Genomic DNA, 24,863 nt, shown 5'->3' on the forward strand with positions numbered 1-24,863 from the left:
ACCACCATATCGGATCTTTGCAGAAGAATAGAAATGTACCTCCTCGCCGTTCCCAAGCTCTACCCGCCAACAAGTGACCACGCCCAACGAAACAATACCGGACCAGTCAGTGCATCAGACCATCAGTGCAGTGATGTGTTCGATTGTATGCCGATATCTTAGGGGCGTGCCCAGGAACTGGTTGGTTAGCATCTTCAGAGAGGGGCTGGACATAGGGGGTTTTAAGGACGTTGCAGAGCACGAAATGACACTCTGAGCCCTGGGTAAATGACTCATCCAGACGCTTCTCGCTATGAACTCTTAACGCTTGCCATTTTGCTGATATACCCTTCTTTTTCATGTAAATAAGTTTTCTCAAAGTGCCATTAAACCTGCTTGTATATATTTTACCTACTTCGAAGATTCAATCCTTCATCAACCCCGAGTCTCTGCACGCTACCAAGTGAAGGCCGGGTCGACTTAGTCCCAGCATCACGACAACTGGTGACCAGCTTTGGGATCTGAATCTACAAGCCACAACATCTGGTGATTGGAGGTGGATCTGAAGCTACAAGCCACAACATCTGGTGTTCGGAGGTGGCATCTCAAGCAACAAGCAGGAGCAATAATCGGCCAACAAGAGAGCAGCTCGGAACATCGATCGCATGTGTGGGTGAGTGCTTGGCTTTTCTTCTGATGTGGACCAGGTTCTAGAACAGGGTTATATTTGAGAACTGGTAAAGAGTGTTGAAACGCCTTTAGGTTTGGTAGTTTGCACAGTTGTTTTGAAAGTAGCCGACACTAGGAGCGATCATGGACCTACAAAAGCTGCAGAATCCGGAACTGTTGCTAATGTGTGAGGAATTGGGAATTGATACAAGTGGTTTGGCACGAAAACCCTTGATTATAAAGGCAATCACTGATTTGGGAACCGATGATGAGGAGCTCAGTGTAGCGTGGAACCTCATCGGACAAAAAAAGGAGGAGCAACTCAGACAGCAGAAAGAGCGGGAAAAAGAGGAAAAGAGGCGTGAAATTGAGAGAGAAGCAGAAAGGCTGGAGCAAGAAATTGAGCTCCGGAAATTAGAACTAGAGTTGAGCAAGAGGTCGGGCAATTGTCCCCAGCTAGCGGTAGCTCTTCTCAACAAGGAGGCAGATTTCAAGATGTCAAAGTACATGCAGCCATATGTGATATCAGGGGATATCGGTCTGTATCTGGCTAACTTTGAGCGAACCTGCGAAAAGCTGTCCTTCCAGTGAGACACTTGGTCTCAGAGATTATTGACGGTTCTGCCCTGCGAGGCAGCGGAGGTTGTCGCGCGGCTAGGCAAGGAGGATGCGGACAACTACGAGAAGGTCAAGGCTTGCCTTCTGAGAAAGTAAAGGCTTAGCGCCGAGGCGTTCAGACAACGTTTTCGGAACGCTACTAAGTCCAGGGACGAGAGTTACCCTGAATTCCTGTACAACTTGAGTCAATTTGGGCGAATAGCTAAAGAGCACTGATTCCTACCGTGATAGGGACACTGTAGTCGAGCGAATTCTTTTGGAGCAGTTTTATAACTGCCTCCCAGAAAAAGAAAGAAATTGGTTACAGGACCGAGGCGACATTAAGTCGGCAACTGAAGCTGCCGAACTCATTGAGGAGTATGCTTCGCGCCGACAATTCAGCAACCCAGCAGTGGATAGGCCCCGCAATCCCAAGTTGAGTGTGAATAACCGTCAGGAAAGGCACTTTGCTAGAGTTGCAAACGAAGAAAGGAAGGTTTCTTCAGGCAAACTCCCTAGAAAGGACGGCAGTGAGAAAAGTGGGGAAATGACCAACGCGCAGAACACAAAGAATAAGCTTGAGGCCAGGAAGCCGCTCACATGCTTTAGGTGTAATGAGCAGGGTCAGATTGCCGTCAACTGCCGGAAAGAAAAGATTGCTTTCTCGTATGTCAGTGACTGCGATGACAATATGCAGCTTTTAGAACCCTACCTGCATGACCTAGTAGTCAACGGGAAGCCTTGCAAGGTACTGCGCGATTCGGCCGCAATGATGGATGTTGTCCATCCGGCGTTATGTGTCGCCTTCCGACTATACAGGACAGTGTGCATGGATCAGGTAGTGGAGGAACACAGTGTGTGCTTGCCAATCGCGAACGTGGTCATCGAGGGCCCTTTCGGCGAGTTAACAACCGAGGCTGCCATTTCAGGAAAGGTTCCTAAGTGCTATCCGTATTTGTTTTCCAACAAATCGGACATGCTACTGCGAAAGAGGGGCATCATTTTCGGAGACAGAGTTGTGCAAGCCTTAACACGTTGAAAGGCACGAGAACTAGCTACACTGCTCATTCCAGAAAAATATACAGCGGAGGAAACGGCAGTTAAAACAGTGGTCGATGCGCAAGATAGCGGGTCAGAAAACTTTGAGAGCGAGGCATCTCAGATAAGTCAACTTGAAAGTGAGCTTGATGAGACGCGGAATGAGGACCTTCTTGAGAGTAACCTCTTGCCGCCAGTGTCTAGTAATCTCACGAGACTTTTAGGTGGAACCCGAGAGGCCTTAGCTTTGGAGCAAGCCAATGATCCCAAGATACAGGAGATAAGGGAGCGCCACCGCGCCACTAAGACAGCAAATAATATTTCTTTTGAGATGAGAAAGGGAGTGCTGTATCGCTTATTCAAGGATAAGCGCGGAGTAGAGCGGGACCAATTATTCGTTTCCCAAAAGTACCGCGAAGACTTACTGCGACTTTCCCCTGGCAGCTCGTGGTCATGTCACCTTGGAATAAGGGAAACAAAGCAGAGGCTGTTGCAAGAATACTATTGGCCTGGATGTTTTAAGGACACGGAAAATTTTGTACGGTCATGCGACACGTGCCAGCGGGTTGGAAAGGCGCAAGATAAGTGGAAAGCTCCGCTGGTGTTAGTACCAATTATTACCGAGCCGTTTCACCAGTTAGTAATAGATGTAGTTGGACCACTTCCTGTGACAGAGTCAGGGTACCGTTATATCCTCACTATGTTATGCCCAGCCACAAAGTTTCCAGAAGCTGTTCCGCTGCGCGAGGTGACGTCCGAGAGTGTAGTGGATTCGCTGCTGTCAGTGTTTGCACGAGTTGGATTCTCTTCCGAGGTCCAAAGTGACCAGGGTAGCGTTTTCCCAAGTGTCCTCACCACCTCATTTCTCGAGCGATGCGGCATTAAGGTAGTGCATAGCTCGATCCACCATCCGCAGAGTAACAGCGTAGAAAGATGGCATTTTGTTCTCAAACGAGTCCTGAGGGGACTGTGCTATGAAAACAAGCGCGAATGGGATACCTGCCTGTCTGCAGCACTTTTCGCTTTGCGGTCAGTGCCGCACGAATCCACTGGATTTAGCCCAGCCAAGTTGGTGTACGGAAGGTCACTGCGCTCACCTTTGCGAATGGTGCGCGAAGCCTGGGAGGGGCGCGGAGAAGACCCAACAGTAGTAGAATTCATTCTGAACCTCTTGAATCGCTTACATAACACTAAGGAACTCGTTGAGGCCAGCATGAAGTCAGCCCAAGCTCGTTCCAAAGTGTACTATGATAAGTCAGCCCGTTAAAGGACGTTTCGTATCGGGGACTAGGTGATGTTGCTGAGAGGTTCAAGGCAGAATAAGCTCGAAGTACAGTGGGAAGGACCTGCTGAAGTCGTTGTAAAGCTTTCTAACACTAACTACGCAGTGAAAATCCCCGGTAGGCGTAAAGAAGTGCGCATTTATCATTGCAATATTATCAAGCCGTATGTTCAGAGGGAAGCCGTGGTAAATCTAACGTTAAACCTTCCCGAGGAGATGGGGGACAACTTGATTTGCCCCAGCGGAAAAGAAAGCAACGTTCAGGAGCTTCTCAAAAAGACGTAGCAGAGAGGAGAACTAAAGAAATCCCAGCTGTCCGATCTGGGCGAGATAATAACAGAGTTTGAGGCCTGCTCCGTGGACAGGCCAGGCAGGACTGATTTGACTGAGCACAATATTGAGCTAACTTCAGACGTGCCAGTGCGATCAAGGTGCTACCGAGTTTCTCCAAGGCAAAGAGAAATTCTGGATAGGGAAGTAACTCGCATGCTGGAATTGGGAGTAATAAAACCCTCGGGAAGCGATTATGCTTCGCCTATGATCTTAGTGGAAGCTCCAGGTAAACCCCCTAGGCCTGTGGTAGACTACCGAAAGCTAAATTCTCTCACCAGGGATCAAGTGTATCCTATTCCGAATATCGAGGAGAGAGTAGAACAGGTCAGTAGAGCGGCATATGTGACTGCGCTGGACCTTACTCGAGGATACTGGCGAGTACCGCTCACTGAACGCGCCAGCAGATACGCGGCTTTCGTCACTCCGACGGGCAGCTACCAGCCAACAATGATGAGTTTCGGGCTCAAAAATGCTCCATTTTGTTTTTCCCGACTCATGGATAGGGTTTTAAGGGGGTGTGAAACATTCGCGGTGCCTTATTTAGATGAAATTGCGGTTTTTTCCGACTCATGGGCGGACCATATGGTACATCTAAGAGCTGTACTGAGCCTTTTGCGTCAAGCTGGGCTAACCGTAAAGGCCGAGAATTGTTGCCTGGCAAGGGCGGCCGTGGACTACTTGGGTCACAATGTAGGTCAAGGTTTCAGGAAACCCTGCGAGATTAAGATTTCTGCGGTAGCAGACTACCCGCGGCCGAGCACGAAGACGGAAATTCGGGCATTCCTGGGGCTGACGGGATACTACAATCACTACATCCCTAACTATTCAGCTTTGGCTAGCCCTCTGACCGACGCTCTCCGCAGGACAGAACCGACAAATGTAGTCTGGGACGAACAAAAGGAAGCCTCCTTCGTAAACCTGAAGGCTGTGCTGATTAGCCGTCCGGTATTGCGAGCTCCAGACTATGACCGAGAATTCACGGTCCAGTGTGATGCAAGTGATCGAGGGCTAGGTGCCGTTCTCTGCCAGAGAGATGACGACGGTAATGAGCACCCCGTGCTCTACCTGAGCAGAAAACTGAGTTCTAGAGAGAGGGCTTATTGCGTGTCAGAGAAAGAGTGCGCTTTGATTGTATGGACCATTCAAAAATTGCAGTGCTATCTTGGAGGGGCCAAATTCAACGTAGAGACGAACCATTGTCCCCTGGCTTGGCTGCAAACTGCGACATCGAAGAACAGTCGCCTTCTGAGGTGGAGCTTGATTTTACAGCAGTACAATTTTGAAATAACATACAAAAAGGGGAAGTTAAATGGGAATGCGGACGCGCTTAGCCGCTGTTTCTAAGCGGTCCGAGGTGCTCTTCACCATGTATCCAAATTGATACTCAGGTTCTTTTTTTATTTCGTGCGCTTGTATATGTGTGACTATGTAAAGCAGCACGTTTGGTTTTCTAGGCATACGTGGGTCCTGAATGTCTTGAGTGTGGGCTTTTCTCGGACAACGATGGCAGTTTTCTTTTCACCTGGTCTCTTCAGACGGGAGCCGAGTCTTGCTTAGACATGTAGTTGAGTTTCAGAGACAGCTCAAGCAATTTGGCCTACGACAATCAAGACAACGCGACAAGCAACAGCGAGCTTCAAGCGTTCACGTGCAGGCCATTAAATCGTCTCTTCATGCAGCAGCTGCGACTGCTGCCCTCCGTGACTCTTCTGGCGGGGGAGGAGGCTGTTATGACCGTGCATGGTCCGCACTTGCGCGCACTATTGTTCGCCTGTATGCATGGATTTGTGCTGTGGATATGTGATGTTGGTGGGGCTCTAAGTGAGCCTGTTTCCATGAATCTTTTTGTGTGAGCCTGCTTTGCTTTGTCGAGACGCTGCAAATGCCAAATTGGCCCTGTCAAGGGAACGTCAAGAAAAATACAAAGAAACGTCGCCCTGTGAGAAATAGTCGGATGTGCTTTTGTTCAATTGTTCACCCTTCCCGTCGAGAAGCGTTATTGTCAAGTGAGGAATGCCTATTGTCCAAAGGAGACGACAGAGTGACATGTCCGCTGACGTACAGGACAAGGAAGGAGAATGACGAATACGGCCATTTGAGGAATTCCCGGGAATGCAGGAAAGATATGCAATTGTCGGAAAGGGACAATGCTGGGAGCAGTATGTGGCGCGCACGTGCACTTGGGTTTCTGAGAAGGAAATCCACTTGCCGGAACCACCATATTGCCGCATGCCTCTCTGAAAAGAGGACAAAGAAGAACAGAGGACAAAGAGGACGAAACTGAGTGTAGCGCGTGAAACTGTTCCGATCAGTGATCGGTGCCTTGTACTCGTTACATATTCTACGTCCGCGCTGAATCTTCGAGAGCAAAGTATACATTATAGAGCTTCCTTTGCTCATCCCAGCCGTTGTAATTGGCGACCCGTTCGAATTGGTCCAGCCTGTCTTCAGCGTCCTCATAAAGCTCGCCATGGAAGGACGGTGGCGTTCGAGACTGGAGGACGACGAAATGGGGTGAAGACTCTCCGTTAGCAGCAATGTTCGTGTTGGATCTATGCATGTTGGTCACAGGCGTGCAGGAAAGAGGCCCGAACTCTGGCGACTGACCTCGAAGGCGGCGGCTGCAACTGCGATGGACCGGTGTCAAATCCGTGGTGGCTCTCGGTTGCCCTTGAGGGGTTGCACTCAGCAAAAAGGGAAATCGTACCCCGCACCTCCACCAGAATATGTAACGAGTACAAGGCAGCGATCACTGATCGGAACAGTTTCACGCGCTACACTCAGTTTCGTCCTCTTTGTCCTTTGTTCTTCTTTGTCCTCTTTTCAGAGAGGCATGCGGCAATATCGAATCTTTTCAGAAGAATAGAAATGTACCTCCTCGCCGTTCCCAAGCTCTACCCGCCAACAAGTGACCACGCCCAACGAAACAATACCGGACCAGTCAGTGCATCAGACCATCAGTGCAGTGATGGGTTCGATTGGATGCCGATTTCTGAGGAGCGTGCCCTGGAACTGGTTGGTCAGCATCTTCAGAGAGGGGCTGGACATAGGGGGTTTTAAGGACGTTGCAGAGCATGAAATGACGCTCCGAGCCCTGGGTAAACGACTCATCCAGACGCTTCTCGCTATGAACTCATAACGGTTGCCATTTTGCTGTTATACCCTTCTTTTTCATGTAAATAAGTTTTCTCAAAGTGCCATTAAACCTGCTTGTATATATTTTACCAACTTCGAAGATTCAGTCCTTCATCAACCCCCAGTCTCTGCACGCTACCAAGTGAAGGCCGGGTCGACTTAGTCCGAGCATCACGACAGTACGGACAGGAGCAAGGCAGCGGCCGAATGCTTCTTTGAAAAGAAGAGTCGCCGATAGAAGACGCATGAAATCTTCTTTTTTCTTCTTTTTTTTCATACGCGAATGTTTTTGCTATGCGTGTTAACTCTATAGTATCCGTGGGATCAATCTGTGATTATTAAAACCCCTCAATGTTTAAAGTGACTTCATTTTAGCATGGTGTCCACTTTAAGAAAGGAAAGAAAAGAAAAAAATTGCTGAAAAAAAAATACGGAGGACACTTAAGCTCCGCATTTAAGGGTTTGGCGCGACAGTGTAAGCGACGACGCGAAATATAAGGCCCGCACTAACCTAGCCATATGAACGTGCCAGCATGGCCTAGGAGTAGCCTGCCTGGGGGTCATCCGGTGGAAGATTTATTCTGATACCACCTTAAATGGAGCAACCCACGTTGGCAGCTCCTGCTAACTTTCTGATATCATGTGGTCTCGTTATGCCACCGAAGAATGAATGCTCGTCCAAGTCAGCTGCCACCTGTCGTGATGTTTTGCTCACAACGCCGACGCCACATAATTTCATGCGGGAGCGCTGCTCGCATTTGTGAGCCGCTCAGGTAAGTGTAGCGCATTGCATAACGGGCGTGGGTATTCTTAATTGTTACATCCGTGAGGCGTGCGCAATGCGGTAAAAGAGCGACGTTGTCGGTTTTCCCCCAGACCAGGACGCGTGGCCGCACTTCGAGAAGGCGTGCGGGAACCCCGGCCAGTCGCCCATCAACATCAATTTCCTTCAGACGAGCTTCAAGAGCTTCGCGCCCATCTCGTTCCTTGGGTATAACGTGCCGTTCCGCTTCAAGGTCGAAAATGGAGGACACGCCCGTAAGGAAAGGAGCGTGCACGGAAGCCGGTAGCTCACATATTTGTCTAATATATTTACTCAAGAGAAATGTAGTCCGACACAAGCTGTAGAATCTAGGCGCTAATAAACCCTTGTAATGACGAATCAAATATCTCCGGGAAGAAGAAAAGAAGTAGAAAATTCACAATATTTCCTCTATTTTCACTCAGTAATTATACCTATAGTATTGATGACGACCTTCAGAACACAAAGAGTGCGTGATAATAACAGTTATGCCCACTGACTGCTATTATGAGTGGGTGGTCTTCGTAAAGCACTCGGTATGGTTTGTTTATTTTGTAGACTAAAGAGTGAAGGCAGTGGCTTTGCTTGGAGCACCTCATCTTTCTTAAGAACAGCACCTGTATGAGGCCGCATGCATCTTGACTGAAATGCCGCGTTCTCCACCTGCCGGGTGCAAAAAATAGGGCAGTCATGTTTTAGGCGTTAAATGGCCAACAATGCTGCAACAAAACCACACTTGAACTGCATAGCTAGAGTGTTAAATAAACACCCCGGAAACGCCCTGCGCTCATTCCGCAGCAGTTTTCCCTCAGTGAAAACCACCACAACATTTGCAGTACAATAAATCTTTAACGGATGTGTTAAAGGGCAACTCCGGTGGTTATTTCATCATCTTGTGTTTTTAGTTGAATTACATTCCTCGGCATGCCTTGACTCAACACAAAAAACCGTTTTGCGGAATTCTAATTAAAAGTATTTTTAAAAAAGAAAAACAGCAAATCAAAACCGAAACTGCTTTCACGACCAGAAATTACGTCCCAGCTGACGAAATGGTGACGTCACACTCAGTATTAGAAAAACACTCATACGTGCGTTGGATGGTAAAATTAAAGTATGAAAATCATGACGCACTGCATAAAATGTCTGAGGTAGTTCAATATAAGCCTCACAATTTCATAATCACGCGAGAAGTGGACAGTAACGCCCGTATACTGTTTGTGACGTCTGTAACTCAGTGTTGCCCGCAGAAATACTCTCAACTTAAGCCATGAAAACGGCATATTTTAAAGCCGTGTTGCGCGTGAACGGATTATCGTACGGCGCCCAAATTTTGTAGAATGCGTCAGGACAGAGTGGAGAACTTATAATAAAATTTGTACTAGAATATTCGAATGTCAAAAAACATCCGGCTTGAAAGGCTTAAAAGCTTTTAAGGCTTGAAAGAATTGGTGAGTGCTTTATTACATAGTGTATGTTACAAATTACTTCACCACCGGAAAGTTCACCGCTTTGCACCCGCGGTAACAGTGAGGCGTGACTGGTGTGTCGCTGCGTTGTGGCGCAGTTTACATCACGCCTGAGGAGGCTCACCTCGAGTCGTACGGAGGCCCGCTGCCCGCGCGTTACACGCTGTCCAAGGGAGTCTTCCGCTTCGGCAACGAGACCAGCGAGAAGGGCTCGGAGCACACGCTAGACGGGCGAAACTTCGCTGCCGAGGTGGTGACATTGGGCATTATACTTAGAATTGACTTTTTTAATTATAGTTGTTATTTATAAATATTTCTATCCCATGTCATTGAGACATTGCGACTATGAGTACGGAAAATTTTCACCTAGAACAATAGCAAAAGTAGATAACTCGAAAAGGGGGTACAAGAATTCCCTCATAAAATACAAGATAGAATTAGGAAATCAAATGATTAGGCAGTCCTCGCACAAACTCATTCCCAGGAGTAACGCGCAATCTAAATTATTCCACAGTTCAGCTGCAAAAGGGAAGAACGAAAACTTACAGCAATCCAAAAATGGCATAAACGACGAGATGTCAAGTGAATTTGTACAGCGTTTGACACGTTTGGAACTACTACTGAAGGAAACGGGTGCGTCAACAGAACTTTGTTTGATAATGATCTTGTGAAGGAGGATAATCGTTCACACAGACGTCTGTTTTGAAATGCGCCAAGTGATAGGGTGCGAGCACAAGATCAATCAACACATCATTGTGACACCCTAAAATGAGTGTTGCACAGTTCAAACAACCAGTGATACAGCAGGCGCGATTCTGAGAACATACTGTCATAGACAAGCTCAACATTATCTGGCCGCTCTCGTAGTGTACCAGCACTTAGTTGGGAACCTCGTCAAGAATTCAGTCGAGGAGTTGTTGCAGCAATTTAAGACAACTACACAACACTGCGTTGACAGGTACCGTCTTTGCCAAACGTAACCGAGCAGTCCCGCCGGCCGGCGGAACGGTCACGGGGCCGAGCGACGGCGCAACCACCGCCGTCGCTAACCGCTGCTCTCCGGCGGCGAGTGTAAGCTGGTTGACGTAAGCACCCTCCCTTGCTCTCCTCTTGGGATGATAAAAAGTAAGCGAGTATCGGCATCCGATTTCGCGCCTTTGGCGCGCTGTGCTCACGAAAGGCGGTCTGCACAGCAGTGCTTGCTCAACGCTTGTTTTTGGCTGGCCCTGTGATGCTGCGCTCTTCGTTAGAATGCCTTCGCGTATAATATCAGCACAATGCTCCGGTAGTTGCAACGACTGTGCGAATAGTTGCTTTTCTGCTCGTTTGGCGCGTCGGAAAAGTAAAACGGGAAATGGTTTGGTTGGTTTGTGGGGTTTAACGTCCCAAAGCAATTCAGGCTATGAGAGATGCCGTAGTGGAGGACTTCGGAAATTTCGACCACCTGGGGTTCCTTAACGTGCACTGATATCGCACAGCACATGGGCACCTTACTTTTCGCCTCCATCGAAAAGCTGCCGACGAGGCCGGGATTCGATCCCGCGTCCTCGGGAACAGTGCTCGAGCGCCGTAACCACTGCGCCACCCCGACTTTTTTTTTTTTCTTTATTGCCTGACTTCGGCAGGGACCACAATACACAAAACCACTTACAGTGCACAATGAGCAATCATTGATACAACAATCAGCCAGGTGGGTTGTGGCGTCGTCATGCTAAAAATTCTCTTAGTATCACTAATGGCTCCAATCTTCCGAGCCACTCGGGAGCTTCAGGAGCAAGTTTCTGAATTTCAATATATCTATTCATGCCTTCCCGAAAATAGATCCGTGCTGGCCGTACGTCAGGATCGCAATAGTATCCTGCCATTTTCGAGCGCCAAATACAGTGGAGGGCCATTAGCCTAATAAGGTCAAATGGCACCCCATCCTCATTCTCTACTGGCAAATACCTAATACCATGCGAGTCTAATGGAAATTCCTTTTTTAATGTCCTTTGTAAAATATCCCAAAAGTATACCCTTTCCCAACAATGTAGGAAAAAGTGGTCTATAGTTTCTGGCTGTTTACAAATTAAGCAATGCGAACCCCAAGGTAAAAATAACTTCTTCCCTTCCAAGAACTTCTTTACTGGCAGTGTTTCCGTGTGTAACTTAAAGAAAAAAGTTTTTGCATTTGACGGCACCTGCATCGCCTTCACCCGCTTAAGTACGTCGCGTCCTGGTCCTCCACTGTATAAGGCCCTGTACATTGGTATGGGAAGAACTACGTCACACAAATCCTTGTACAGCTTCTTCCTGCTAACACAAGATAAATATTCATAAGAAAATCGAACAGACAGGAATGGCACACTCGTGACAACTCTAAAATAACCAAAAATGCATCCCGATACACCTTCAGTCGAGACAACAAAGTCCGGCAGTGTATTTCCGAGCCTTAATTGGCACACAGTACGCAAAAATGAATCTCTTACATCGCGAACAAAAAGAAATCTGCTGACAATCTGTCGTAGAAATAAATGCCTCAAACCCAGTCCACCGTCCTTCACCCGCCTAAACAAACTGGTCCGGCTACATCGTTCCCATTCTGCTGCCCACACAAAAATGACAAATATCCCGTGCAGTCTCTGTACGTTCATCCTTGCACAATGCAACACTTGCATCACGTACCACTACTCCGGCATAAAAAACATATTGCACACTGTGGCCCTGGCGAAAACTGACAATTGTTGCCCTTTCCACCCCTCCACCTTTTCCCGCGTGGCTTGAGTCTGTGCCCTCCAGTACGATTCGCTATCGCGATAACTATCTAGTGGGACTCCCAAGTACTTTACTGGTGTTGTCACCCAGGACATGTTTGCGAATATCACGGAGAACGACAAAATTCGTGGCTTCCAATTGCAAGCTGCAGAAGTTAAGCTGCTGGCATATGCGGACGATGTGGCTGTATTCGCAGTGAATCGCGAAGGGGTAATCGAGGCCATGTCGTCTGTAAAAGAATTCATAAAGGTTTCCGGCAGTAAAGTTAATTGGTCAAAGTCCCTGGGGCTTTGGCACGGAGAATGGCCAACGACGCCCGAGAAGTTCACACTGCGCCACCCCGACGGGGTGGCGCATTCCTGCGGTTCCCAGTCGTCTGTTGTGACGACGACCGACTTGGTTGCGACGCTTCGTAAAGATGGAAGGAAGAACATGCTGCATACTGTATTTCGCGCTATTTGTTAACTTATAGAACCTGCATAACGTATTCCGCTTTGGTAATTACGTGCATGCATTAACCTGCAAACAATTTATTCGTTTAATGAGCGAAGTGTAGGAAAGAATGTCATTCCCACAGCTCGAAAACACGGCAGTACTTTCCTCTGAGTACGAAAGTTTTTCTTTCTTGGAACAGCATAGGACCACCGTAACAGCTATATGTTCTGGAAATAAACAGAATGTGGACACGCAGCATTTGGACTGCGAACTATATTTTGTTACTCGCTATTATCTAGCCAGGTGGTTGGTACCTTAATGTCCACTGGCAGTGGGGGGCCGTACGTCCGTAACTCGTCTAATAAGATGTTGGAATGGGGCCTTCAACAGCAACACAAGATAACTTTCGCAAAGATGAGATTTCCAGGCCTTGCTGAAGTCCCTAGCCACACAGGGTGAACATTCAGCGGAAGGTTCAATGCAAGTAGAAGGACAATTTCTTCTTAGGCACATTACGTAATAATAGAGCCCCTGGTAATAGCAAGGCGTTCTGGGGTATCTTACGCTAGGAAGCATTTATATCACTCATTTCCCATTGGCAAAAAATTTTGAGGCAGTTGCAATCCGTGAACATTTTAGACATTCAGTTTGGCGTCACAATCGCGAAACCCATTTCGCACTTATATGTGGGAGTAGGCGGAGTCAATGCGACGTTGGCTGATATCACTTCATCATATAGACACGAATACCTGCACTTTAGTGAAAATTATTGCCTCCTTTTTTGTTTTTACTTTTCTAGCTAAACGTGGCGTCACAATCGAAGACTACGAATGGCGGAAAAAACAACCGGATAGTTCGATATCCATACCCTATATCACTGTGCTAACATCACAAACGAGAAACAAGCAACTATTCTTTTTTTAAATCGTTGCACCTACAGGAGCTGCATACTGATATTAAACACGCAAGATATTCTATCGAAGAGCGCAGCTTCGCGGCGCAAGCCGAATATGAGCATGAGCGAGATTTGCTGTGCACAGCGCCCTGCATGACTTGCGCAGCGCTTGCAGAACATAAAATCGAATACCACACGTACTACCCGCTTACGTTTTATCATCCCTAGAAAGATAGCGAGGGAGCACGCGTACGTCAAGCAGCTTACACTCGCAGCCGGGGAGCAGCGGCCACCTACGGCGACTGCCACGCCGCGGCTTTGCCAAGCGCTTGCTCTGCCGGCCGGCTGGGCTGCTCGGTTGCTTGTGTGTGTCGTGAGTTCAAGCTCGGTGAAGCGCTTACCCGCTTCCTCAAAACGTTACTGCAAAAAATTTGGCGATACTTTAGTGATAGGAAGGCGAGAACACAGGAGATCAAGCACGAAAATCAGGTAAGTACATATAAAAGGGAGCATATATTAAATCACTTTATTCGCTTTTTTCAATCCGTATTTACCGCAACCAAATATGATATCGACCATAGTTCAGAATGCTTGTTGATAAACCGGATGGATGACTTCATAATTACACAGAAAGGCGCATTTCAGCAGCTTCTTAATTTGGATGCTAAGAAGGCCAATTTACCAGACAACATCATCATCAGCCTGATTATACCCACTGCAGGGCGAAGGCCTCTCCCATATCTCTCCACTTAACCCGGTTCTGTGCTAGCTGCATCCAATTGACCCCTGCGAACTTCTTAATCTCATCCGCCCACCTAACTTTCTGCCGCCCCCTGCTACGCTTTCCTTCCCTTGGAATCCAGTTTGTTACCCTCAGCGACCATCGGTTATCCTCTCTTCGCACTACATGTCCTGCCCATGTCCATTTCTTCTTCTTAATTTCCACTAGAATGTCGTTAACTTGAGTTATTTCTCTGACCCACTCTGCACGCTTTCTATCTCCTAATGTTACCCCTACCATTTTTCGTTCCATAGCCCTCTGGGTTGTCCTCAACTTAAGTAGAACTCTCTTGGTTAGCCTCCACATTTCAGCCCCATAGGTGAGTACAGGCAAGATGCAACTGTTGAATACTTTCCTCTTGAGCGATACCGGTAAGCTGCTAGTCATAATCTGAGAGTGCTTGCCAAATGCGCTCCATCTCAATCTTATTCTTCTTGTTATTTCCTTTTCATGGTCCGGATCTGCGGTTACTACCTGTCCTAAGTAGATATATTCGCCTACTACTTCCAGTATTTCGCTACCTAATGTAAACTGCTGTTCCTTCCCGAGGCTGTTGAACATTACCTTAGTCTTCTGCATATTGATTTTCAAGCCTACCTTTCTACTTTTCCTGTCTAGGTCATCAATCATTATTTGCAGTTCATCTCCCGAGTTGCTTAGCAAGGCAATGTCATCATACCAACCCAGTTCCTCCGAAGATATGCCAAGTGGGCGTCTTGATGCCTTAAGCTTATTTTTCAAAAATCTCTGCACATTTATTTTGTGCCTCAAGATTGGCGCAATGCAGTAGTAATTCCGGTCTTTAAAGGGGAAACGGAACACTTATATAAATACTGCCCAATATCGATTACATCGATTTCTTGTAAACTTATGGAACGTATTAAAGCGAAGCGCATCTTTCATCACCTTGTGGGGTTCTCACGGTGCTCCAGCTCCTCTCTGAGATCCGCGTTCACACCGCTAGCTCTGACCAGACCCATGGCCGTGAAGAACGTCACACCGAGGCAAACATAGCCAGCGGGCCACGTTGTTTATTGGGACCACCCAATGTTCTTCCTCGCTGTCGTAGCAGCATCCGCGTGCTCCGGCGACGCGGCGTCGTCTGTCTGGGTGAAGCTGCTCTCCGCTGAGATAAGCAAGGAGGGAAAGGAGAGGCCGTTCTCTCACCCCCGCCCTCTCCGCCACAACGCCGGGTGAAGGAGCGAAGTGGCCAGGAGGGGAAAGATGAGGGCTCCTCGAGAGATAGAGAGGGTGTTCGCCACGTCGTGCGGGCGAGGGAAATGTTGAATTCTCACACCCTTTCTTCCTTAATCGCGACCTCCACCTGTCCGTCGTACTCCCCTTTGAGGCTGCACGGCTGATCCCTCAGCAGGTCCATGCCCCAGGACAGGCGGCCAAAGCAGGGACGGCCGCCCTCGCGTCGGCTGGCTCCGCGTGCAGGAACCACTCCAGCATTCGTATCTACACGGGCCGGGTTCTCCAACCAGGGTCGAACCGGCGTTTTCGAGTCCGGGAAATCCCAGACGGCGGCGGGAGAGGCCAGAGTGCACTGTTATATCCTCGCCCTCCAGTTCGCCAGTTATTCGGTCGAGCTCGAATGCGAGCTGCTCCAAGAACATTTCTAAGCTGGCGCAACCACAGGGCGCGCTGTCTAAACATCACCGCCGCTCTCGCCACCTGAACGCAAACGGCGTGGCCCGTACGTGCACCCGGAGTGCCGGTGTCGTAAATAAGGCCAGTCGACGGGCTTGGTCCCTCTGAACGAGCTCAGCACAGGCCTCGCGTAAAGGAACGTCGCCGGCTTGTCTATCGACACGTGCCGGATAACTTCACACGAGACCTCTCGTGTCCTTGCGGTTGACATTAGGCGATTGCGCCTACCTCCAGCACTGTATCATCGCGGAAAGGACTACATTCCCTTCGCTCCGCTCGCGCGCGAGCTCGCACTTCTGGCGTTTGTCCGTGGTCAGCTCAAGCTGCACAGGCAGCCGACGCCGCCGGCGCTGCTCTGCGTGCGTGACCTCCCACGTTCGGAGCACTCCCCTTTATTTCAGCGATCGCGCTGACTGAGGGTGTTGTAGCCATGCCCACGGAGTAGCTGTGCGCATGATCTCACATGTGTAGCATTTGACCATCCTTCAGCGATTTCGCTGACTGTGGGTGCTACAGAGCCGTTGCTTGCGTGGTTGCACGTGCGCGGCATTTTTCCCGTGGTCGCAGCGACTGCGCTGGCTTCGCGTTTGCAGCGGTGCCCGTAGAGACCGCTCTCGGGATCGCTTGCCTACGCGCTGTTCAGCGCATGCAGAGTCCGCTTCTACTGTTACTTTCAAAGGAAGTACTGTTGGCATGGGTCCGCCAATTCCGCCCGACCTCGGGCCTTTAAGCTTGCAGCCGCGAAAGAATCTCAGCAACCTCTAACGGTCCTACCCATCCCGGCGCTCGACTCGTCGCAATCTCGCGGTCACGTCGCTAGTGCGTAATCATAACTAGCCATCGGACTTGCAATATCCTTACCGCGGCTGCGGTTCGCCTTCCCATTGGCATTGGCCATAGTCTCGCGCAATCGCTTTGCGTAGTCGTTGACATTGGTCTCGACCTTTGCGTTCATGCTCAGAGCTAAGGAAATGGCGCGCCAGTGCACATTCCGGTAGTTATGGGATCTCGCATATTCACCCTAGAGCGGCTCTGTATTCCGATCTCGGTGCTCGCTCCTTTGCGAATAACGGCTTTTCTGCCCTCATTTGAGGCGTCATTGCCTAGCACGTATTGTAGCAAAGCTTAATCATAGACCAACAGGAAGCCTCCAACTCACTCGCAGCAATACCAGCTACACTAGAGTTAATGCCAACCACAGTACAAGTGGATTCACAGCGCAATTGGCCTGGATTTTCGCGGGAGTCTGTCTCTTCAATAAGACTAGCGGCCCTCTTACGACAAAATAAAGAAAATACGAGCCTTCATACTTGACTGCTGAACTCAAGCTCAAGTGGGCGCCCCACTCTTTCGAGATGCGCGTGCTCTGGAGGCTTCCGCAACAGGGCACTCCCCGATGCGACCTCCTTCCGCAAATTTGGTGTACCACGGCTCCTAGTGACATCGCACAGGTGACTATATTTCACGCTCCCTTTCCGAACGGCATTTGGCTGCTCGTGAACTGACCTGCCGAATGCCAGTGACCTCACCGCATATCCATGCGACGTCGCTTCAGTGAACTTGGCTCTCGACTCTCCTGAGCCGCTGAACTTTGAACCTGTGCTCAGCGCGCTTCGGCAGCGCTCTCACTCGCAATCTCCTCCGTACGGACAGCGCAGTTTGGAGCCAACGGGCTTACCGAATTGGCGGTTCTGGGCGGAGGTAGGCAAATGGGCACTTATCGTGAGCATGGACCGACGGGCCGGCTTTCCTGAGCGGGTGTAAGGGGGTAGAGGCAACTGGCAGTACATAGCTTGACGAGTAGCTCAGGATCTCCTTGAAAATGACTGGTTCGGCGGACCACACCTGCGATTTCACTTGAGGCGTATCGCACCCTGCCTTCGGGCTAGGCTTGGCATACCGGCCAGGATCGCCCAGCCGACTTCGGACGACTCACTGCGTATAATTCCACCATTCTTCGTGAGCTAGCCACACCATCTGGATTGCCAGTGAGGCCCCACGTTCGTGCGCCATTTTGTGGGGTTCTCACGGGGCTCCGGCTCCGCTCTGAGAACCGAGGCCACATCGCTAGATCTGACCACACCCATGGCCGTGAAGAACGCCACACCGAGGCAAACATAGTCAGCGGGCCAAGTTGTTTATTGGGAACGCCCTGTGTTCTTCCTCCCTGTCGTAGCAGCATCCGAGCGCTACGGCGACGCGGCGTCATCACCCTGGGTGAAGCTGCCGTCCGCTGAGATGAGAAAGGAGGGGGAACGAGGGGCCGTTCTCTCACCTCTGGCCTCTCGTCCACAACGCCGGGGGAAGGAGGCCAGGAGGGAAAACATTAGTGCTGCGCGTAAGAAAGAGACGGTGTTCGCCACGTCATGCGGGCGAGGGAAATGTTGAAATCCCACAACCTACAAACAAAATGTTTACCCAAACCAGCACGGATTCAGAACAGGTCTTTCCATCACTACGCAACTCGTAGAGACAATTCACGATTTGGCATTGACGATGGATGCGAAGCAGTAGATTGACGTAAACAATACAGATTTCGCCAAAACATTGGGACGACGCTTGAGATTTTTCGTAAAGAGTAGACGCGGTAACACCTTTATCACTGCCTATTCGCTCAATACATTTTACATATTTTCTTGTTTAAATTATTAAAAGTTTAAACATTATTACTGAAACAACAGTAGATATCTCAAAAAGAGACATCAGTATCAGTTTTTTTTTATCATACCAGTTGCGAATCTCCGCATCAAAAACTGACTTGCTTTGTGTGCATTTTTTGGATGTTTATGAATTGTCGAGCCATCTAGAGGCGGGCCATAGAGGCTCTCTGCTATTGCCGTCATTGATTGCCTTTTGAAAACCGCTTGTATCTTTCTTTTTTTTCCATCTCGATTAACTCTAGGGCGGTTATACCTAAGGAATTTTCCTTGTGCTAGCCTTCAAATAATTTCATTTTCTAGGCGATTGCGCATTTATCTAAAATCTAAATGTTTGCAACTTAGACGCAGTTTCCTTTAATAGCCGCAGGCCACTATTCGTATAGATTGGAATTTTTACCGATCAATACCGCCGTTTTCGATACATGGGCCATATGGGAAGTTTCGCAACTGGTAGTATTGAAGAGTCCTGGTTAGTAAGCCAAACGCACCACAACACGTTCACTAGATTCCCCTCTAACACGCTTCCTACCAACGAACCTTCGTGATTTAGGCGCTGCGTATCCTCCAGAGCCCGAATTCGAACCCTAACGGCAACAAACTCGCTATATTTAACGGCGCATTTTTTTTCCATTGCAAAGCCGAACGGGCCCAATACGCTGTCACATAATATTTTGTTGCCCTGATAAAAGTAAGAAATGCGGTCACGATTGTTTACAATAACATCGGCGCTTGATAGTTCACCTGCTGCATTAGTGAATCTAGCAAAAGGAAATTTCACCTTCGACAGTTTTGTTTACTCGGAATGTCGCATTGTTGATTTCAAGTTTGATCTGCAGATGCAGAAAGAGAAGCAGGAAGATTAGAAGAAAACTTTTTACTGATAGATGTAGAAAGAATGCGGAGAAGTCAAAAAGTGAGCTTGCTCGCTTTGAACGCTAATGTAGTGGGCGCACTGACAACAGATATATCTGGCAGCATGAGGTACTGAAAAACGACCACGTTCTCCCCTTCATCTTCAAAAAGGATCAAGCTTTTCCGGGTGGTTTAAGAAGGAGATGTAGTTCAATAGAAGCACTTGCTGGGCTAGTTTATTAAGAGATCATCATTTAGAAGCTGGAGAATGTTTGACAGGAGAAAGTCGGCTGCTTGCTGCGAACGGAAGTGAGTAGAAGTGTAATAAGATATGAGGTTTTAGTGGAGTGTTCAGGATAAATTAGACTAAAAGTTGTAAGGACGCTTGCTTGAGCAACCTAAAGACTTCTTCAAAACTTTGTTGTGCTCGTATACTGCTCCCGTAAGCATCAATTGAGTGCTGTTAGGGAAAACCATGACTTATCCCGTGAAAATATTTTGAGCCGAGAGGCGTGAGTAAAAAATGATATCTCGAGCCCATGGTCACTACAACCACTGGGCTCTGACGTCCTTAAAGGATGATACTGTCCCACTTTTAATCCCTCATCGACTCGCACAAGATATTGTAGTTTTTCGCTTCAGTGGGTAATAACTAAGGTAAATATAAGACAAGAAAAATTCGAGAACTGCTTATAAAAATTAAGGGCGGAGATTGTGAAAAAGCGAAAACGAAGCGTTTATAACATGCGGACATTTCTTTTTTAGGTTACTGTACCGGAAAATACATTCGCTATCGAATAAAACCGCATCACCGATAAGCTGCAGGGGATTGTGATCAGCCGAAACTTGTACGTGGAAATTAAACGTTGTTCATACTTATACCCCAAGCAAATTAATTAAAACATACGTTAAACAACACATTTACCCGGTAGTGCAGTTTGAAAAAAGTGTACTTTCGCAATGCGTATCCGACAAAAGCTCGCGCAATTAATGGAGGTCTTGGACTGTTTGAAGAAAATTGTTGATGTTCAACTTCTAGTACTTGTTATATATGGTGTGCCCTAACGAATTGATAAGTGCGAGAAGTAAGTTAAGGATATTTATATATATGTATATCCGCGACATCATGTCAAGGGAGGCTTCAATGACTTCATTGTATAATCTGCTGTCAACGATAACTAAGCCTCGGCCCAGGACTACTGTGCCTTTAAAGTGTTCGCTGTCATATTGAAGATGTGTTCCTGCAGAGAGGATTATCGTACATGATTGTACACAGGAGAGGATCATAAAGCGGTGGTGCTCTCCTTGTGGGTGGTAATTAAAGCTAATGACGCAATTGTAATGAGAAGAAAATAAATTTTTGATCTCCTAAAAAGGTTTCTCGATGCCACCCTTCATTCCTGATTAGCTTACAAAAACAATGAGTAAATAGCATCCCACATCCCACATAAACGCTAACTCCTTGAGTTAATCATGGTCTATTGGAAAAATAACCGAAATAAACTGGCTGGCTTAAGCTCAGGTTCCAACTGCATAATCGCATCTAACTCATATACTCCCGCTCCTCCTCTCCCTGATCTTGTGTAATTCTAAAAGGAGAAAAAAATAAAACGTGAGTACAGAGAAGCTCAGTAGTGCACTCTAAAATGTTTTAGAATTAATGCGCTGCGGGGAGGAGGGTTCTTCCTTGCGCTGCATCATGTGCTAAAGACATGCTCTCCTACCCATTCTCCCCTTGTGTTGTCAGAGGAGGTCAGGTTTGATGTTAACCTAGATGTTTGTCCCTGACATTCCTGCGCAGCTACAGCTACTGATGTCCTGCGAGAAGCCAACCCCCACGGACTGCCTCCGGCGCGACAAAGGGTTGGCTATGTTTGTCATCCTCTTCGAGGTAGGCATTTAGCTAGATACCGGTTTCACTTTTTTGTCCAACAGTCGCCGCATCGTTGCCATACGAGCGCAGCAAAACTACCATACAAACTTAGCTAACCGATCACGCGATTCCTTGCCGAAACTGGGCGCACGACACTGCACCAGAGCAGTGTTTCTGCTGCGAGTTGCGGTGAACTATACTTGCGCTATAGACGCCCGTATGTACGAAATGTATGTCCTTTATCGTTACCTGTGCGGTTTTGCCCATGAGTCTGAAGATGCACTCTTCTAACTGCTGTCTTTAAACGAGCAAGTCAGGCCCGCTTCCCCCCTTCCCTCCCCCCCCCTCTCCTTATTTCACCTCCTTTATGACCCCCTTCAGGCTAAGGCGTTTTAAACTTTTGTGTGAGATAACCCCATTGGTGTCGCTGTATAGCGGAAGAGGCAGACTGCGCGGCCCAATAGTCCAATATTTTTCACGTGGCAGGCTGAAGCAAATACGGTCATCTTCGAATATACTGCCGCATACCATTCAAATCTGTATTTGTTACAGCCGCTGGCATGAGGCCTTATCACAGTGATTGTAGCACCCGGATAAATTCGGTACTCTTCGTTTTTTTTTTTCATGCTCGTTGTCGCGAGACGCAGCTTTATCATTTTTCTTGTCGCAGAAGAGGCGTCGAGGTGTATTTTGAAGATTCCGGCTACTCGCGTGTGTTTCTGCAATGTTCCAGGTTATGCTAGTCATGGTCTGCGGCTTTATCTTGATGTTTACTCACCGCCTTTAAATTGAGCATTGGCGCGTGCCACAGCCATTCCCTTTTCGGCGTCCAGCGAGCACATTTGTTGCTATCGCCGCCGAATTGCTCAGTTATTTTGCGTGCGCAAGTCAGCCCAAAATGAGTTCATTCCAGTTCAACACCAAGCTGTCTGTTCATTTGTGGTCTACAGCATCGTCACCACCACGTGACAATATTTTGCAAAATCTCGTTTGATCTTGATTTCTATCCGAAATGGCAGTGACCTCTGGACGGAATCATAGAGTCTGCAGTCTTTCCATAAATCTTTACTAAGCGTGATATTTTGTTGCTGGTTATTTCCGTGTGCAGCGGTGGAGTAGAGGAAGAACGTCCACCTCGCATGCAAGAGGGCCGTGGTGTGAATCCCGGTGCCGCGCAATTCTTCATCGGATTAAAAAAAAATACCGCGTGTCAATGGAATCGCATAAATTAGTTTTGGAGGGCGACCTGTTCCCGGTGAACATCTTCCACAACGCACTCCCTCACCAGAAAAGAATTTTGCCACCCTGGTACAGTGCCACAACCCCCCATGATTATTCCTACAAAACCCCGGCCCTCAGTCGCCAGCGGCTGCGAAGAGACTTGCCGCGGCGGCGGTCAGACCTGTGACGCAGCGGGGGTGCTAAGAATTTCTGGCTCTACTGACAGGCCACCATTAAAAACCTGACCCTCGCAACGCTTAATGGTAGAACCCCAAACAGTGAGGCTAATTTAGCAGTGCTGTTAGAGGAACTAGAATGTATGCAATGAAATATACAGCTTAGTGAGGTGAAGAGGCAAAATGAGGCATATACTGCACTGAAGGACGGGTATGTACTGTGTTACCGAGGCTCACCGGAGAGACGAGAACTAGGTGTAGCTTTCCTTATTAATAAGGATATTCCTGGTAATACAGATGAATTCTATAGCATCAGTGAGAGGGTAGCCGGCATTGTAATTAAGGTAAATAAGCGGTATACGCTGAAAGTTGTACAAGCATCGTGCTAGAAAAACTGGCCTCCCTGTATACGCAGTGCCTGGTGTCATCGACGGTACCGGAACCATGGAAGAATGCAAAGATTATCCTCATTTATAAGAAAGGGGACTTTAAGGACCTTAAAAATTACAGACCAATCAGCTTACTGTCTGTTACGTATAAGTTATTTACTAAGGTAATCGCTAATAGAATCAGGACAACCTTAGACTGCAATCAAGCAAAAGATCAAGCAGGTTTTCGGAAACGGTACTCTACTATCGATCATATTGTTAGCCTTCTGTAAACCTTCTTTCATTTGTACATGCCATGATCTTCTTCTTTCATTTGTACATACCATCATCATCGTCCCGCGGCGCGGGCTCCGGCGCGCGCCTGGGTTCGTGATCGGATTAAAACGCTAGACGAGGCTTCGCTGTCCTCGCCGTTTCAACCTAGCCTTCTTTTACAAGTGGTGGAGGTGAAATTTGATCCCTTTGCTGCCTTGGGCCCTGCCTCTCGCTGGAACTACGTTCCGGTCGCCGTTTGGCAACTGCCACCATCGCTATGTCTACCGACAGTACCCACGAACCGGCCGGACCCTCTACATCGGCTGCACCATCCCCTCCGACTGTGCCCACACGACAGCGCGACCCGCCGCTGTTCGCTGGTCGTCGCGATGAAGACGTCGATGACTGGCTTGACACCTATGAACGCTGCAGTGCCTACAACAGGTGGGACGATGCTCTGAAATTTCTCAACGTTTCTTTCTACCTTATTGAGGTCGCCAGGAATTGGTTCATCAACCGCGAGCCCCACACAACTAACTGGCCCACATTCAAACAGCAGTTCCGACAATACTTCGCCGACCCGGCAGTTCGGACTGAGATCGCTAGAAACAAGCTCGCTTCCCGTCTTCAAGGCCCCGATGAATCATATGCGTCTTACATAGAGGCTGTTCTTGCACTTTTCCGGCGCATTAGTCCCACCATGACGGAACCTGAACGTGTGCACCACGTCTTAAAAGGGATCAATTCTATGGCTTATCACACCTTAGTTGCCCAGAATCCTTCAAGTGTTGATTTAATTATTACGACTTGCCAACGCCTCGACCAGCTGCAGTCCTCTCGATTACAGCCCGGCTTCGCAACCGGTCCGATCTCTGCTGACCTTGATCTGCGGGCAATGATTCGAGCAATCATCCGCGAGGAGCTCCAGGCCCTCAAGCCTGTCTGTCGACACGGGTGCGATCATTCTTCCGTAACTTCTAATGACGCCGGTCTCCGCAGCATCATCAAAGAAGAGCTGGCAACAATCACCCAACCTATGGTATCTGACCCTCCTGCACCCCGCCCAGTACCGACTTACGCGCACATCGCAGCATCCCCCACTCCTTTGGCTCCCCCGCCCCGACCGGCACCAACCTACAATCACGTCAATGCAATAGCGACGGCTCAACCTGCACCACCCTATTACGTACCTTGACGCCCCTCCCGACCAGTTTGCTATTACTGGTGGCATTAGAGGACATATATCCCGCTTCTGTCGTTGCCGCCTCAGAACGAGCGCCGTGGTTACGACACCTTCGAAAGTGACATGCCTTCAACATCATAATATAAACGCCGGTTTATTCCAAGCCCACCTCGAAGATCATCCCCACCGCCAGAATCTTCGTCTGAGCCTCGTGGAACCCATGCATCCCTACGCCGGTCCCTATCCCCATACCGCCGCTCAGTTTCCCCTCTCCGACCCGCAACAACTCTCCCTGTCCGCCATCCGGAAAACTAAGCGTTGCAGTTTCCGGAGGTCAAACTGCACTCTGCGAACTCACTAAAAGTCCTCCTGATCGCCCGTATAATGTGATTTCTGTTTTCGCCGAAGGATTACCGGTCGAAGCATTGATTGATA

The 24,863-nt window shown here is 48.4% G+C and overlaps 1 protein-coding gene across 1 annotated transcript in view; it reads left to right on the forward strand.

Moving 5' to 3' along the window:
- Window positions 1-24,863, forward strand: part of LOC146197764 (carbonic anhydrase 14-like) — a 209,270-nt gene that overhangs the window by 159,657 nt on the left and 24,750 nt on the right. The window contains exons 6-8 of the mRNA XM_084597236.1: window positions 7,910-8,071; window positions 9,400-9,551; window positions 21,133-21,222. Of these exons, the coding sequence (XP_084453362.1) occupies window positions 7,910-8,071; window positions 9,400-9,551; window positions 21,133-21,222 (404 nt within the window). The remainder of the gene's footprint in view (window positions 1-7,909; window positions 8,072-9,399; window positions 9,552-21,132; window positions 21,223-24,863) is intronic.

This window comes from Amblyomma maculatum, chromosome 3, assembly GCF_055883805.1.
Source record: "Amblyomma maculatum isolate TAMU_Amacu chromosome 3, ASM5588380v1, whole genome shotgun sequence".
NCBI lineage: Eukaryota > Metazoa > Arthropoda > Arachnida > Ixodida > Ixodidae > Amblyomma > Amblyomma maculatum.